We start from the raw sequence: 18,721 nt of genomic DNA, 5'->3' as shown, positions 1-18,721 counted from the left end.
TGTACAGATTCTTACCCAGGTAGAAGCTTGACTAGCATGTTAATGTGTCACCATCATGGTGCTGGCACGGGGTGTGGCCCTGCCAGATGGCACCTGTAGGCTTCATTGTGCAGGATTGGCTTCCTGATGAATCACAGACAAAGCCTAAGCAATCCCGGCAGGGTGGCCTTGCCTATGAGTCTACAGAGGCATTAGTGCTGCTGACCCCCTTCCGTGAGCTTAGGCCAGGCCTCCAAGTGTATCTAGTAAATAATATGAAAACAGAGATCTATGGAGGCAAGGGACACCAAAGTTCTGTGCAAGAAGCAAAAGAAGGGATGTTTTAGAATTGTTCTTATTATTCCTAAGGAATCCCTAAATACAGAAGTCTCTAAGAGAAGACTGTGTCAACCAGGGAGACAAGAGTCTTAGATACCAAAGCAGCTACAGAAAATGGCACCAACTGACAACCAAGACTTCTGTGAGATGGGAGGGACCATGCCCTCGCCTCATTTTGCACTTAAAATCACAAATCAGTTCTCTATACTCAACAAGAGGGCTTCATTATAAAAGTAGTGGTTTAATTTTTTTTTCAATAAAGCAGGTGGACATTTAATAATAATAAAAACAATTCAATTAACATTGGATGTAAGTAAGACACCAATTTTTCACTCTGAAGACTGGCAATCATAGGAAAGAATTAAGCAGTGATTATGCCTTTTTCGCACAATTTGCAATTCAGGATAACCACATTGCACAGGTTGATGAAGGAAAATTCTTCTTTACAAAAGAATTCCAGCTACTAAGTGTGGAAGGGAAGTTAGAATTGGAAAAGCATATTTCTATAGCCCACAAGTGAAATTATTGATTCAGACAGCTGTCATCAATGGATGCAGATCTTTAGAAATGTCAAAATGGAAACTTCCCTGAGCCCACTAAAAGTGAGATGACCATACTTTACTTGCCTCCTGATGTCCACCACCTATGAAACATTATAGGTTGAACCTGACATCAATCAATATGATCCACACAGTTTCAGAACATTCAGGAAATGGAGGAACTAGTTAAATGGTACCACAAGTAAGTGGACAAATCAAGAATGGATATTGGGACAGAGTTCTGGAGGAGCCATGTATGAATTTCTTCAACATGAAATGTGAGAGTCTTGGGATATATAAATCCAAATGTGATGCATACACAACTTGTTTGAGTCATTTAAACAAACTACCAATACAAAATTTTTCAAGACAGTCAAGGAAATTTGAATACAGTCTGGGTATTAAGTAATAGTTAGATAATAGTTAGTTTAAGTTAGGCATAATAATATAATGACATATATAGGAAACGCCCATATTTTTAGAAATTCATATTGAAGTGTGTAGAGGTGAAATGACATTATTTCTGAGATTTACTTAAAAATCTTTTTAGAAGGAAAGAAAGATAAAACGAGTGGCAGCTAAGTGCAATGGTGTATACCTGTAATCCCAGCAACTCAGGGGGCTGACACAGGAGGTATCACAGGTTCAAGTCCAGCCTTAGCAACTTAGCACCCTGTCTCCAAAAAAAAAAAAAAAAAAAAAATCAGCTAGGGATGTAGCTTAGTGGAAAAGTATCCCTGAGTTCAATCCCCAGTACCCAAAAAATAAATTTAAAAAATTAGGGAGGGATAATGGGCATATGTGGGTTTTCTATAGTATTCTGTTTGACATTTTGCATGACAAAAATATTAAAGAGAGAAACAGCAAATCTTTCTTCGGGATTGTAGCAGGAGCCCAATTGCCTTTAGACAACATAGGAGCTGTGATCAAAAAAAGGTCACTTTCTGTGATTCAATTTTTTTTTCTTTAGGTTTTGAAGATCCCTGTGTTTAAAAAAAAGGACAAAACTAGCTCTGTTGATTTTATTTATTTTGGGGGCAGGGTTGTCACTATAAATGAATTCATTGCCTGATATCAGGCACTTGAAAGAGAACGTGGGAAACAAATTGTCTCTAGTGTTAAAGTTAGTGCTGATCTTAGCTGGAATAACTTGCTTTCTTCAGCATCTGCAGTGGCTGGTCTCTAGGGACTACATGTGTTTTTCACATTTATTAGTGAAATTGGAGATTCAAGAATAAAACACAGTCCTCAGGAACATTGTGTTAATTTGTGACACGCCAGAGATTTTTTAGCCCATAAAGCAAATGAATGAGTTCCATGGGGGTAGAACTGTTATTTTCACCCTAGAAGGCAGTAAAAACCCACTGTATTTATTAAGTGCTTAGAAAATGGAAAATGAATAGTGCCATGAAAATAGTAAAATACACTCACACTATTGCCATTAATAGTGTAATTTTTTTTTCTGTTTCTGAAGGAAAACTACCATTAGTGAAAATTTAAAAGTGTAGACCTCTGTGTATTATTTAGTTGTTTTGTCTTGGATAATTACGTAGTTCAGTGTCAATATCAAGTTATTTTGTTTCTGTCAAACAGGCTGAATTGAGTTTTAAGAAGCCCACCTATTATTTTTGGCAGGACTGGATATATAGGGAAAGGAATAGACCAGATATTTGATTCAGTACCTTTCTCTTCAAGGCCAAGAGGTTTTAGGGGACCTTCTGATGTGAATACAGCCCACTATGTAAGCTGACACACTGGAGCATTTCTAACAGGCTTACACGCTTGGATTCCCTGGAGGATGGGGAGAGAGCTGGCCAATCCTCAGGTTAAGGAAGTCCAGATGGAGCCCACCCTCCACAAGTCCACAGGTGGGGTCTGTGTAAGAGAGGCCACTCTACCAGGGTGCAGGGGAATAATGCAGATAGAGGCAGACAGGTCCAGCCATAGAATGCCTTGGAGGTTCCTTTGAAGAGATTAGTTAAGTGCTTTGCATTGAGATGAGTAGGAAATAAGTATCATAATCCAGAAAGAGACCCTATTTGCCAATTTCATGGTCCATAAGAATCCAAGTTACAAATTGTGAAGAGATCAAGTGATGAAGTGACCTCAGGTAACTGGGTTATTGACTAGGTGTTATTGTATTCTTGTACTTGCTGGTATCTTGATTATTTAAAAAGATTGGACCCGGGGCTGGGGTTGCGGCTCAGGGGTAGAGCGCTCACCTAGCAAGGCACTGGGTTCCATCCTCAGCCCCACATAAAAATAAATAAATAAAATAAGAGTATTGTGCCCAACTATAACTAAAAAAAAAAAAATTAAAATTAAAAAAAAAGACTGTACCCATTTTAGAAATCCCAGAAAAAAGAAAATCTGATTCTTTGTGTGTGTATATGGAGAGGAGACCAGTTTCTAAGACCAAGAAATGTCCCAGAGGACATTTCTGTGATTTTATTTTTTAATCTATATTTGTACAAGACTGTCCAAGCAGATATTAATGGTTCTGGACCTCCCTCCCCCAGATGTTTTTTTTGGGACTGCAACAGTGAGTGAGGAGGATGGCAGAGACATGTGAGTTAGGTGAGGCAACATAGAGGTGGAATCTGGAGGCTCCTGCCCTGGCCCCCACTATTGTGAGACAACCCTGTTGCACTGTAGTCATAAGCGCTGCCCATTACAGAGAGCCCCCTGTATGCCAGGCAAATACCTCCCTCAGGTCCTCAGTGTCAGGGGAAATAGTCGGAGCATCAAATAACTGCCTCTTGTTGATAAGCAGCTGGGTGGCAGTTCAAAGCCAGGACTCCTTGATTCATAACTGGAGCTCTGTGCTGTCTCCTCCCAAGATTCCCAGAAAGCTTCTGAGTCAAAACAGAGAAATATATAAAAAGGCAAGGGAGGAACACCCAGAGACTCAGACAGGTCTATCTTCAGAGCACACATGGGAGAACAACTGATGATTTGAGGGCTTGTGGTAATGTGAAGTATATGATAGCGAGTCCATCTATAATCTGTTATGCCGAGGACAGGGTAAAAAGCAAAATCAAGAGAGCTCTTCACTCTGCCCTTGCTGTAATGCTCCTTGGCAAGCTGCGTAGCCATGATCACCTCCTGCATGAGTGCAGAGGATTGCAGCCAAATGTCTCAAGGATCCTGGAGACTCTGAGAGCACTTCAGGGAACACACAGAGAGGCCTGGCCATCCAACCCTAGTGGAGTAGACACTGATCTGTGAAAGTCTGGGATTGCAACCTCCCCATGGTCTCAGTGAAACAAGGACGAGAAAAGCTCCCAGGAACCCTGGCTAAAAATCAGCCGGCAGCCGTTTCTGTCCTGGAGTGTGGAGTTAGCACGTCTGTGCAGCTAATACTGGGTTGCTTATGCAGAGGAAGGTGAGGTACAACTTGACGAGTCCCAGATCAACTTCCTTAGTGGTAGGCATTCATCTGCATGCTGATGGATCATATGCATGAGCCTAACAACAAATTAGGAACTCCCAGTTCTTAGAGTGTGTTTCGTCTCATTGTCGATGAGATGTCTTTCTCTTGCATGATCAGGTATCCTGTCGAGCGTCCTGTACCTTGCCTACCTTTCCTTGCACACACTGGACAAGGAACTGTTAATTGGCACTGGGTTCTCGGAGTATCGTTTGAAGAGTGTACTTTTATTTATCTCCTAAGTGATGTCCCATGAATATCTCATTCTGTTTTTTCTGCTTGCCTTGATATTTTTTAACTGGATATTTAAACCTTCTGATGTGCCCCCAGCACTCTTGCATGTGGTTCCACTTCATCCCCCTCCCCTGGCTCAGTGGGGCTCTGTGTGTAGGAGCCAGTTGTTATTTACAAGTGTAATTCAGCTGTCACTATATCTTTGAACACACAGAGTTGTTGTGGGATTTTTTAATTGCCATTTTCATCTATCTAATTAAAATTAAATGGAAAAAAATGGATAGCCTCCAAAATCTGAATTAATTTCATGAGTACTTCTTCAGGGGAAAAAAATGTGTATAAATATGATAATTGGTACTTGATTTGCCTTCAGCAGAACTAGAGGATTTTACCTGGATGAAGAGAAAATATAGTAATTTTAAATGGGGAAAAAAAGAGTTGTCTGATGTTTCTAAAAGTTCTTATGGCTGAGAATCAAAATTAATTATATGGAGGGGAAATGATAATAAACTGAATATAACTTCAAAATAGTACACTGGATATATGTTTTGGGAATTTCCTCTGTATCCAAGTTGCCTTATGCTGGTCTGGTTTTTGGTTTTATTTTTTGTTTTTTTCCCCCTTTCTGTGGCTCATCTTTGGTATTTGCATATTCCTCAAGAAAATGCCATTACCCCCACTCAAAACTTTCTTCATGCTCAAAGGGGGCATTTCACCTGCTCACTGTGCACTATAAATGTGGCAACAAGCACATAGCAGAAAATAATGAGACAACCAAAAGAGAAGTTTTTTTTTTTTTTAATTCATTGGCCCATCCAGTGTTTCCCTCCTCAGACTCATCAAGAGCCTGATGGACATGTTTATAAAGACTTGGATGGTCATTTTATTTGGAATGACAAACTCTGTGCTCTTCATAATGAGGTCAGTGAAGCATCCAGGAAAGAATCGTATAATTTGGAAGCGTGGGTCTGTAAGCACAGCCCTGCCATGGCTATTTAAGTTTAATGAAGCAGCTACTTTGCCGCTACACATTCTCAGTGAATAGCCTCCTTGGTGTGTTTTTGAAAACTTCAATGTTGCTGATAATCATGTCCCAGCAATCTCCTTGGAGAGCCTTTGTGTCCTGTTCTCAAAAGAAATATGCCACTTTTACATGTTAATGGTTTTGAAATTAGTCATTTGTTCTATTTTCACTGGAAAGGAAGGTCACTGTGTATTTCCTGCCTCTCCTCATTTGCTCTGAACAGTCAGGACACTCTTAGTTCATCAGCCATGCAATGCACTGTCTGGTTTTAACATTGCCTGAGAATCAAGGAAATGTTCTATCAAAGAGCCTTCCTAGTCTCAGAGATTGTTCTTAAAATTCAAAGTCTGCAAATCTTAACTTGCCTGAGAAAATTCCTGGGCAGGCCATTATCACATTTTTTTCCCCATTTCCATCATTGACTGCCTTGTGTTACCTACTCATTGGTCTCATTGGAGGAAGCTGTGCTTCTTGTGTTGCTGTCCCTCCCAGAAAGCAAGGGAACAATGCACAGCTCTTTTCTGAAGCAGATCCACTCATGTGAAGCTAAGGCCAAGCTTCTGAATCCTGGACCAGTGTTAGTGACCCAGAACTCTGTGGGAGCACAAAGACACCCAGCCATTCCACAGCTCTGCACTGTCATTCCCCCCAAACTTGGAGCATCCCATGGTTTTCCTTGAGTTATCAAGATCTCATCTGGAGAGGTATCAGGTCCACATGGCTCTGTACCCCCAGAAGAGGTCTGGGGGAACACAAGATTAGTAACCTGCACTTTTCCCTTTGAAATATAAAGTAGGATTTGAGATGGCTAGACCCTGTACCACTAGAAATAGTAGTAAGTTCCCAAAAGCATTTTTTTGAAGATGTATTTAGTTGGAAGAGTGAATAAATGAATTTGCCTCTTTGCTTTATTGACCAACCCTGGTTGTAGAGACAACAGAGGACCCTTCCAAGACATATTTGGACCTGAGGAGTGTTCATCTTTTTTCTTAAATTGTATTTTATTATGTAAGAACACTTAACATGAGATCTACTCTCCTAACAGAGTTTTTTTTTTTCCCTCTCCTAACAGATTTTTAAGTGTATAATAATTATTGTTAATTATGGTTATGGTGATCTCTAGGCCTTATTTATCTTACTAAACTGAAATCCTATGCCTCTTGATTAGTAATTCCTTATTACTTTAGGGGCCATTTCTATAGTTCATCAACACTTCTTAAAACCTCTGGAATTGGAGAGTAAAGTTGAACTTAGAGGGCCTGTCTTGCTCTATACTGCCACTACAAGCATGGGCCTGCTCAGATCACCACCCAGGTGTCTCCTGTGACCAGATTAGTGCCAGCCATCACTCACACATGCTTGTGCTGCCACCTTTAAACCTTTTGGGTAAATTTATACCCAAACAGAGGTACCAGGATAACAGACTTCCCCTCTGTAACTGCAACAAAGAGAATAAAGTTCATTTGGCACTAAAAATGCTGTTCTAATACAAGTAGACCTGAAAAAGAAATTGAGAGTGGCTTACACTTTATTTTCTAGTGTATTCATCACATGAAAGATTAGTAAGCTAATGGTGGTATCCTTTGCAAGGTTGGTAAAGATGAAGGTAGCTGCTATAAGTATCTCCAACATCATAGAAGTTTTTATCATATGTCTTTATTAAGCTTTTTTAATCTTTATTAATTTCTGGATGCATGAAACCTGTGTTTCAGATCTAAAGGAAATGGGGCTGGAGAGAATGAGAACTGAGTAAACAAGGATGAGAGGATGAGGCTCCCTAGCTAAGAGATGAAGTGGTACAATGTTGGAGTTCGAGTGTGGCACAAAAGGTGCAGTGTGGGATAGGTTGACCACCATGCAGGGAGATGGTTTTAAAAGATAGAAATGAGGGCTGGAGATGTAGCTCAGTTGTAGAGTGTTTGCTCAGCAAGCATGAGGCTTTGGGTTCAATCCCCAGCACCCCCGCCCCTCCCCCCCAAAAAAAGGATAGAAATGAGATGGCAGCTAGAAAAAGAGCAGGAATCTCAATTAATGTAGCATAAACTACAAACTTATGCATGCATAGCACATTCCAAGTTACAAAGCATGTTCACACATATTATCTTATGCTGTGGTTTGGATATGTTTGTCCCCCAAGGAATCATGTGTTGGAAACTTGGTCCTCAGGATGGCAATGATGTTGAGGTAGTAGAGCCTACAGAAATCTAAGACAGAAGGATCAAAAGTTCAAGGCCATTCTGGGTATTATGGTTTAGATATGAGGTATCCCTCAAAAGCTCATGTGTGAGACAATACAAGAAGGCATAGAGGAGAGATGACTGCGTTATGAGAGCCTTAACCCCATCAGTGAATTAATCCCCTGATTCTAACTGAATGGTAACTGAAGATGGGTAGGGTGTGGCTGGAGAAGGTAGGCATTGTAGGCATGCCTTTGGGTGAGTGGAGTCTCTTTCTGCTACCTGATCATCATATGAGCTGCTTCCCTCCACCACACTCTTCCATCATGATGTTCAGCCTTACCTTAAGCTCTGAGGAATGAAGTCAGCTGGCTATGGACAGAGACCTCTGAAACCATGAGCCACCAAATAAACTTTTCCTCCTTAAAATTGTTGTTGTCAGGTCTTTTGGTCGCAGCAACAAAAAAGCTACTAAAATACATGGCATCTTAGCAAGAACCTATCTCAAAATTTACAAAGGACTGGGAATATATCTCAGTGGTAGAGCACTTGCCTAGCATATGCAAGATTCTGGGTTCAATCCTAGTACTGCAAAGAAAAAAAGAAGAGGAGCCTCATGGGAGGTAATTAGGTCATTGGAGGTCCTGCCTTCAGAAGGAATCAGACAAGTTCTCATAGAATTTCAGTTCCTACACGAGTAAGTTATCATAAAAGAGTGAGCCTGACTGTCCCCCAAAAGTTCTCTGGCTTCCTTTCTTGCCATGTGATCATTCTCTTTTGCACCTTGATGCCATCTACCATGATGTAATGCAGCTATGGAGGCCCTTGTGAGAGCTGGTACCATGCTGTTGGGATTTTCAGCCTCCAAAACTGAGCCAGATACTTTTCTTTATAAGTTACCTCTTTATAAGTTATTTTGACATAGCAATGGAAAATTGACTAATACATATTGTTTTAGGCTTTACAAGCAACCAGGTGGGATGGCTCAGAAAAGTCTGAGAGGCAGAGTGACTTACCCTGGTGAGTAGTGAACCAGGGTAAAGGTTTGGGGGTTATGCCTCTAAAAGCAGAGCTTTTCCCTTAACTTCATGATCATCATGGAAGTTCAAGGTTGCTGAGGCCCAGGGTCTGCAGAGGTTAGCAGGGCATGCTTTCTCAAGTGCTTTCTTTCCCTTCCCTCCATGTCCTGAGAACATGTCCTCATGATGCCAGCCACATTCCCATGGAAATCACCAGTGGCAGCCTGTTCCAAAAACTAGGCAATTATTAGCTGCAGCCTAGTTAATCTCTTCCTTTTGTGAAACCTGTACTCAGTTTTTTGAGGGGTCACAGTTTAACAGACAAGTCTTTAACAATCCTCTGTTCAGGCTTTCATTTGTTTAGCCACTCCCTCTGTTTTCACTGTCTCCCTCTCATCCACCTACTCCCACATTTCCCATTGTTGTGCAGTTGAGTTTGGCCAATGCCAAATCATGTTTTATTCTCAGTCTGAGAAAGAAATTGTACAAGGTGTCAACTTGGCCAACAAAGGACCTGTCCTGCCAGTGTGGTTTGAGGTTTTAAGTTTATACATATACTACTTTCTCCCAGCACTGTGTTTTTATCCTGAGGAATCCCAGAGAGAAGTATTCTTGAGTGAGCTAGGAGGCTGCTTTCCCACAAGAGCAGTAATACACTAGTATTGATAAGAAAGCAATCGAAAGGTGCTTGAAATTTTGCAGAAAACTCAATGAAGACCAGTGCTGGACTGCAAACTGACAGCTCAGCTCTTTTTAGCATCCAAGGCAACAGCCTGCTGTTTTCCCAGGTGGCTCTGAATGAGACAGGAATATGCAGTGGCCCATTTGTCACTGCCCCAGGTGCAACATATGCATGCCAATTGGTGCATGCAGCCTGCAGGCCCACTCCTGCCTGCCCCTTGCCTGCATCTCAGTCTCTGGGCTTCCCTTTCACTGAGATCACAGCACAAAGTGTTCCCTTCCCTCTGACTCCACCTGAGTAGGTGACTAAATCTGTTCTCCTGGGATTAGAATCAACTCGTCCATTCTCACTGTGACCAAGAGTGTCATGTTCTATGTAATCCCTCCCATGTGTTTTAAATTCAAAGCATGGTCTTTTAGGACTGTTGGGACTCATTGCTGGCACGCCAGCCTTTGTATCTCAAGGTTACTCTGGTGTGTGGTATACAGCAGACATGCTGGCAAGTTCTTCAGGGAGTGCTGAACTGGAATATCACTTCGGTTAGACCCTAAGTTGAGTGAAGACTTAGAGGATCTTGGGTGCAGCATTCTGCAGACACAGCACAGAAGAAGAGGTGGGGTTTTCTTGGAAGAGAAGGCAAGATAGTTATGCCCTGTGTCCCTTTATGCTGAACTCAGTGCCTGGTACCCACCACAAATGGAATAAACTGATCAGTAGCTAATAATATCCCTTTTGCCTCTCTGAGAAGTGAAATGAAATATAGCATACATAAGTGACATTACAGATATAAAATTAGCTTAAGAGAAACTCTGCCTCTGGAATATTTAAAGGGCATTTTATTGTGAATTTTGGCCACACATTTAAAACTACTTTCTTTGATGAGGACTTAATCTAGGTTACAGGTGAATGAATGTATATGATTAGGGTAGCCTGACTGCTGACAGCCCTGGGTCCCACTGACACACTGGGCACCCCCTCTACCCACTTCTAGTTCCACTGGGAATAGGGAGGGAGCACTTGGCCCTCTGAGCCGGAGATATGCAAAACCTGAATATAGACTCTCAGAATGCTCCCAGACATAGTGATTCCATTCGGCAAGAAGGTCACTGTGTCTGCTTTTCCTGCCAACATGCTCTGGCTCTTAATCTATGGCTGCCTTGTGCAGCAAGAGAGCTGTGCCAGGAAGCTACACTTTGTGACTGTGAGGCATTTTGAGAATTTAAAATCATGTCAATGGGGTTTTGTCAGGGTAGGCCGGAGGAGGAGAATTATACACGGTTTTAGAAGAGTGCCATCTTTTAACATCCTTTTGTTTGTTGGCCTGAGAGCTACCATAGTTCATTAAAAAAAAAAAAAAGACTCTCTGACCCCAACTACAAATAAAGTTCACCCTTCCGATTCTGCCAAAAATATAAAAAGACATCCACCCAAAAAAGGTACTGTTTATCCAAATGATGGGATTATGGGTGAATTTCATTGTTTTCTTTGTGCTTTTCTGTATTTTCTATATTGCATACTTCTTGAATTTGCAATGTAATATAAAGCAGCAAGTCTTATTTAAAAAGCAAAACCCTACTCTATCCCAGCTAACCGATTGTATTTCTCTGGGTGTTCAGTATTGGGTTTGTAAAAATGTCATGGGCAGGGTGATCCTGCCTGTGCCCCTGCAACAGGCCTCAACCAAGACCAGTAGCTACAGTTCTCTCCCCACTTTTTTGCCAGTTCCAAAGGCTGCTGGGCTGGGGCAAACACTCACCCTGAAAGGACTCTGGCAGCAGGGAGGACCAGAAAAGGAAGCTGCTAGAGTGATGCTGGCCAGATACCTCAGCATCAGCAGGAGGTTTATGCTCATATCCAGTCATCTCCAGAAGTCCAGCCTGCCTGACATGTGCTTGTTGGGAGGGAAACTGTCCACTCAAGTTCATCGCCCTGAGAACATCTAGTTGATGCACATTGTTCTGGAAGTTGGAGAGATCCTGTTTTCTGGACCTGTAGGAATCAAATAAAATGTAATAAGTAGAGACAGATATCTGGGAGGAAACTACCCATGGAGGAATTCCAAATATCCCCTTGGGGCTAGGGAGTGGGGGAAGACAAGATTTTTAGTTAGTTAGATTCAGGGCTTTGACCACATAGGCTAGTTATTGACAAGCACTCAGTCCATCAACCAGTCCTGCCACTGTTACTGAGCCCAGGCCATATGGAGCATGAGGTGAGCAGGCTGGCAGAAAGGGCATGCATAGCCCTGACATTGTGTCATCTCACCTTTGGACACAATTCCTCCAGCAAGTTTCTTCGGAAGCCCCCATTTCTTATACATCACATGCTGACCTATTATTGAATGCAGTGGAATTCCTCACCCCTGGGGGTCTTAACACTTTGAACTTGAGGTCATGACCCATGCCCTGCACCACACAGTTCAGGAACAGAATTCCTTATAGTTTATATGAGAGAGTCTACTGGGGAGGTAAAGCCCTTATTAATAATAGATTATTTATAATTGGTGATAAGAGCTCATTTATCACCTTCTTATGTTCTTCCATGTACTTTCTTATGATGCATGTACCCCTCAATTTTAGGAAGTACACAAACAGAAAAATCAATGCTAATGCATTTATTTTAACATCCATTTGAAAAAAGATAAAATAAGCAAATCATATCATGAGTAACTTTAAGAGATTAAATTTTTAAATGAAGTTAATTTTCAAGTTTTAATTTTTAAGTAGATATTGAATTATGGGACATGGATTTGACAAAAGTCAGAAAGGTGATACAATAATTGAATGATTTATGTTTGACAAGCAGTGTTCTAGATGTGCTACTTAGCCAAATTTGCTTTTTCCTTTTTTTCTTTCTCTATTTTTAACCCTAGTATCTTAGAATGAAGCTGCATGGAGATAAATTGCTTACAAGAAAAAATAGTTGCACATAGTTTTAATAATGATTCTAGCAACTTTTAGAGAGTGTCAACAAAGACTTTATTGCTTCTCTGGTAGAGCGAGGGAATTGCTATCTTCTCTTCAAATCTGGGCTTCAGAGCCATCATCTGTCACTTCATGGAAAACAGGGTTGCTGAATGTTTGTATACACCACCTTGCTTTTTGTCTTGTTTATAACCATATCCACTTGTGGGCCGTGTGTGTGTACATGTATGCACATGCATGCACACTTGTATTAAAGGGTAATAAGATAAGTGCCACATCTGGGATGCCCTGTTATTTATATTAAATAATGACATGATGATGTTGGTGACCCATAATTCTCCATTTTCTATTAACCACCCTGCCCAAGTAAACTGTTTTCTGATCTCTCTTAGATGGAAATCCTCTATGAATGTGGAAGCCATTAGCAGAGTAATTGCTGTCTGTTGCCATGACAACCAGCCGCTGCAGTCACCTGCCTGAAGTCCTGCCAGACTGCACCAGCTCGGCTGCACCCGTGGTGAAGACTGTGGAGGATTGTGGCAGCCTAGTGAATGGGCAGCCACAGTATGTCATGCAAGTTTCAGCCAAGGACGGGCAGCTGCTGTCAACAGTAGTGCGGACTCTTGCCACCCAGAGGTAGTACCACAATTAAAATAAATGAATCTGTAATTGATCTGGAGAACTGTTTGTCAGATGGAAAATGCTAAAGGGAATGTAAATAGTGCTCAGGTCTTTGTGTCAGGTGAGAGGAGGTACTAGTTAAAAAAAAAAAAAGACTACACAAGTTCTGTCATCGCTGTTTCTATAGCAATCAGATATAAAGCAGAGATTCACGTTGTCTAGTGTTTTGCTTAAAGTCACACTTGCAGAGAGCCAGGCAGGAAAGGATCCCACAAGATGCAGGGTTGCTTGTTTACATTTATTATTTTGACATTGCTATGGTAATTATGCTCTTACTGTCTTCAGAAGCCCTTTGTTAGAATAGAATGAACAAGGCATCTGATTTCAGGTGACTAAGCCAGTCATCGGATTTGTGGGCACAACTTTTGAAATGACATTCCTAGGGTGCATGATGCAGATCAGCACTGCCGGGTGGACACACCATGCAGGTTTACTCTCTGGATGTGGGGACCTCTTCTTTTGTCCCTTCCTTTGCCCCTGTGGTCCCCAACCCTTCACATACAATCTGATGTGGAGTGCTATTGTTAAAACCTCCACGGCTATTTTCCCTATGATGAACCAAAGCAAGGGTGAATGAAAGTTCTGAACAACTCAGAGACTGCTTATACAGGCCGGCACTTTGACCCTGGGGGCTATTCTTGTGCTGCAATTGACCAAAGGCAGATTGGAAGCCGTGGGTTCCCAGGCTGATGGGTGCACCTTGACTTCTCCAAATTTCTTTCAGAATGGTTAAATTCATAGGCTTTTGACCTATGAATGTCAAGTGTATGTCACCACCAGACTTGCCCACTAATGCCAGTGCTCACACTTCTAACCCTGAAACCTAGGACCAGTTATTCACACTTAACCATTTGCCTCAGACAGAGAGATAAGACTGCCCCTCTGGTGCAGGCACAGATCCACAGGACCATATATGTACCTGCAGTAGGACTACTGGTAGCACCACAGCCCTCACACATGGAATCACACCCATGCATGCTGTAAATGTCCGAAAACCTTCTATTTAAAATCTATGCAGTTGTCACAAAGCAAAGAAATAGAAACATATTGAATAGACATTTTTTCCACTACTTGGAAAATTTCCAACAATTGATTAAGACTCAGAACAGGATGGAGTGAAGTGAGACTGGATCACTGGGTGTGCACCAGTCACCCTGGCAGCCATCAATCACCTTGGTTGATCAGGAGGAGCAGGCTACAGGTGAAATGACTGAGACCTGTGAGCCTATGAGTGTGTTTCTGTCTGTCAGGCATCCCTGCTCTCTCTTTATATGGCAACGCAAACAAGAGGGCTGCAGAGCTTTGCATGTACATGGCACAAATTGAATGAAGGAGAACAGGAGGAAAAAGTCAACTCTGACACCTTTCTTCTCCCCCCAGCACAAGTGGGTCTTCCATGCAAGTTGGAGGGAGGTCTTTTTCTTCACTTATTCTCAGAATCATTCCCAGAAGACCTTTGGGAAACAGCATTGTTTCCATGGCTGTTTTCCATTGGATCAAAAATTATATTGAAGAGAATGATGTGGCATAGGCCTTGGTCCTGTCATCTTTGGAGTATGTGGGAGAGACAGGGAATTGAGCAAGGAGGCTGGCTCTAGGGTTGTCACATATATGATAATATTTTAAAGTCTAAAGCCCAACAAAGCATTGCACAAGCAACATAGGAAGATATGGATGTGGGCTCACTGGTAGAGCACTTGCTTAGCATTTGTGAGGCAGAACTTCAGAGAGAGAGAGAGAGAGAAGAAAACATGGATCAGAGACTTCTCAGAGGACAAAATACCCACTGAGAAGTGAAGCTATCTGACTTTGATCCTTTCACTGGCGCTGACTTCATGGTGCAGCCATGTTATTTCATTTGGGCCTGAGTTTTTCCATGAGTGACACTAGCTAGCATCAACTAGGCCTTTACTATATGCTGGTCCCTATTTTAAGTTTCTAATCTGCACTATCTTTTCTTATCCTCAAAATCACCACACAGGGAAGGCGTCATTCTTAGTGCCCATTTTAGAGATAAGGAAACGGAAGTACAGGAAGATGAAGTTTCCTGCCCAAAGTGAGCTGGCCATAAGCCTCTGAACTGGGGTCTTAGCCCCGGCAGTTGGGTTGCAGAGCCTGCACTGGGGACAACTAACTGTACTATACTGCCTTCACACACCATGCAGGAATGGTTTTTCCAAAAGTAAAGGCAGCACTCTATGCACAGGCCTCCTTGGTAGGACATACTCATTACTCTATTTCAGTTCAGTGTGTTTGGCATCCCAGAGATCATTTTCCAAAAGCTCAAAGGGCCACCCACCACTCTACTTTGTCCACGTTTCTCTGTGGCGGCTTCAGGGTTTGTTGCCAGCTCACTTTCCTCCTCTCATTCTCCCACATCATTAAAAAGAGAAACAAAAGGAACCTCTGGGTATATAAAAGTGTCCTGGCCGGTTCAAAAGATGTAATTTGTCTAGAAACTACAATTGATATCATTTCAAAACCATTTCTGTTCTTTATGGTGAGGAATGATTTTTATTTTTTGATTGGTAGTTTGCCTGAACTTCATCTATGTTCAAGACAAAAATAACATGTTGTTCATTTTCACTCATTTTTGGCCCTAGGCCACACCTGGCTTCTTTGATATTGGCCTTTATATTTATATATTTTTATATTTATATACTGGCTAATTTTATATTGGTAAAAGTAGATGGCCTGAGTACTCTGGAGTACCTAAGACCACTGGCCCCATTGCCAAGGTCAAGTGTAAAAATCTAAAGGGTCTTAAAGCAAGTATCTGTTTTGAGCAGTTGCCACTGGGAAGGGCCCGAACAACACAGAGCTAGAGGCCATCCACATGGCAGTGGGTCACAGCCCAGTGACCAGCAGGTGCCCCTCCTTCTCTTGCAGCCCCTTCAATGACCGGCCAATGTGCAGGATCTGCCATGAGGGCAGCAGCCAAGAAGACTTGCTCTCTCCATGTGAATGTACGGGGACCTTGGGGACAATTCATCGGAGCTGCCTGGAGCACTGGCTGTCGTCCTCAAACACCAGCTACTGTGAACTCTGCCACTTCAGGTTTGCAGTCGAGCGCAAACCCAGGCCGTTAGTGGAGGTCAGTAAGTGGGGCACGTCCTGAAAACTTAGCTCTAATGAGCAAATGATGTCTGCTTTTATGCCTGGATCACAAACCCTGTACAGCTTCACTGAAGCACAGTAATAGCTCTTGTGTGAGTGTATGTGTGTGTGTGTGTGTGTGAGAGAGAGAGAGAGAGAGAGAGAGTGTGTGTGTGTGTGTGTGTGTGTGTGTGTGTGAGAGAGAGAGAGAGAGAGAGAGAAAGAGAAGCAGACAGGGAGGGACAACTTGTCAGCTCATTCTACTGGGAGCCAGCAGTAGAAGGGTGACCTCCACAAAAGTGGACCCCAAAATAGAGGAAATTAGTGTAAGGAGAAAGGGAACGTTCAGTGACATGGTCTCCGTTTTTCAATACCTATGAAGTGGAACAAACAAATTGAACACCTCTCTGCACACCCTCTGACCAATGTGGAGCAATAGATAAATGGGCATTCAGGTTGCATATCCCAACAGGTCTTCAGGAGAAAATATAGCTGCATTTACAATGGAGTTAGACCCACACATCCTGGGTTCTTTGGCCTTGGGTAAGTTACCATATCCCTTGTATTTGCCATAAGAATGAAAGGAGCTAATATGTATAAAACACTTAATAACTCAGGGCACATATTCAAGTGTTTGAATAAAAATATCCTTCCTGGGATATCATGCATAAGCTTTTTTCAGCTAATAACCTAGTATTGGAATTGCTTTTCTTAAAAGTGATGCTATCAACCCAGCAGCCATTAAAATGACAAGACATTCTTTTCTGTGTTTTTGGAGGCACAGGACTATTCTTGAAGGTCTGATCTGAATTTAATCAGAGAAGTAGAAAAAAATATATACTATTTCTGCCCTCCCTCCTACCCCCAAATTCAGGTACTAAATTAAAGGCTGGATATTAGCAATATTAAATATTTTAGTGCATTGTGAGGCAGAGCTAGCTGAAAGGGGTTAAGACATTGTGTCTGTGATCCAGACGAGCTCATAATATTATTTCAGCAGCTAACCCAGTGGACCCCTGAAATTAGAACTAGAACTAGAGATCAAGAAGCCATTCTTAGAGACTGCTAAATAAGTGTATTGGCACCAAGGCACCTGAAAAGCTCTAGAGAGCTCTGTGTATACATCTCTTGGTTTTGACCTTGAAATTTTAATCAGGATTTGCAACTGGGGCTTGTTTTAGCTATGAGTTACTTGCCAAACAGCACAAAATTTATTTGACTTGCCCCAGCAAATGCTGGATCAAATGACCTCTAAATTTAGCCATTTTGCCACTTGACATCCACTTTCAGAAATTCATATTTGTAAATTTTCCATTAGGAGTTTGACCCCATGCCAGATTCACTGGGAGTTAACATTTCAGAACCCCTTCTGCAGAGGGGAAATGTAATTGAATAAAAATAAACAAATAGGGTGATAATTTCTTAAGCCCAATGGCAAAAGTAAAAAGAAGTCTATTTCTCCTTTCCAGAAGCTTCTTGGAATTCGATATTGCAGCCTCTCTAGGGCAGCTGGCTTCCCAGAGTGAGGAAATCCTTTTAAATGGATTGCATCCAGAGGTCTTCTTTACTGGTCCCTCTCCAGTGAAGACTTTTATTTTCACTCGATAAAAATTCCAGTGTATGCCTGTAATCCCAGCAGCTCGAGAGGCTGAGGCAGGAGGATCACGAATTCAAAACCAGCCTCAGCAACTTAGCGAGGCCCTAAACAACTCAGCGAGACCCTGTCTCTAAATAAAAAACAAAAAAAGGTGGGATGTGGTTCAGAGGTTAAATGCCCCTGTGTTCAATCCCCGATACAAAAAAAAAAAAAAAATTCCAGTGTATGTACCCATAAATATGTAACAAATGTGTCGGGTATGCATGTATGCATATGCCTCAGTCTTTCTAATAACTTGGTGTCAAATCACCCAGTCTCAGAGAGGATAACACCCACACAGAAAGGTTTCTTCAAAGTTACCAATTTCTGGTCCCAGACTGACTCCAGAATGGCAGGCAACTGTCATCAAACAAGGAAATGAGTCAAATGACCTTGAGAAGGTGTGAGGTGCTCTATAAGATTTAGGGCCTCGCCTACAAAAACTTCACCCAAACGGTCACTGTGGTGAAATTTTCATTGCACAAATGGAATGTGACAATTTTCAGAGTTAATGATGATTGAACAAGTTGAAAGTGAAAGGCAAACTTCTCAGGCTGGGGGAGGCTGGCTGTTTGATCATCCCATGGTGAAATGAACTTGCTGTTTGACCACAAGCAATAAAAAGTTGTCTTTGGTTTCTGGGCTGTAGGACAAATGAGAACCAGGTGTGGGCAGATTTTTAAACGACTGACATGACTAATTGACTTTTCCCTTCTTACCAAAGGGCAGGCTTATTTGTAGTGAGCATTGCTTCTCAATATTTTTACCCTGAGATAAACATGCATCTTTTTTTTAAAAGTATATCAGTCAAACCTGCCTATTTGGGTTAAGGATTAGGAGTATCGCTACTTTATTTCTCATTTTTACTCTTTTAATTGCTTTAATCATTACTTTGTTTACCAGCTGTATCTGCCTTCTCATTAAAGCAAGAAAATTCCATAACATTTAATTTCAAAATCGA

General features: G+C 41.8%; 1 protein-coding gene across 2 annotated transcripts in view; it reads left to right on the top strand.

The window, feature by feature from the left end:
• The window catches only part of Marchf3 (membrane associated ring-CH-type finger 3), a 178,164-nt gene that overhangs the window by 128,524 nt on the left and 30,919 nt on the right, over positions 1–18,721 (top strand). For both annotated transcript variants that reach the window (XM_071612227.1, XM_027949356.2), the window contains exons 2-3: positions 12,740–12,983; positions 15,918–16,122. In XM_071612227.1, coding sequence (XP_071468328.1) covers positions 12,796–12,983; positions 15,918–16,122 — 393 coding nt within the window. In that variant the 5' untranslated portion in view covers positions 12,740–12,795. The remainder of the gene's footprint in view (positions 1–12,739; positions 12,984–15,917; positions 16,123–18,721) is intronic.

The sequence above is a fragment of the Marmota flaviventris genome, chromosome 5, assembly GCF_047511675.1.
Source record: "Marmota flaviventris isolate mMarFla1 chromosome 5, mMarFla1.hap1, whole genome shotgun sequence".
In the NCBI taxonomy this organism is placed as follows: Eukaryota; Metazoa; Chordata; class Mammalia; order Rodentia; family Sciuridae; genus Marmota; species Marmota flaviventris.
Note: the sequence above shows the minus strand (reverse complement) of the source record. Positions and strands in the feature narration are given on the sequence as shown.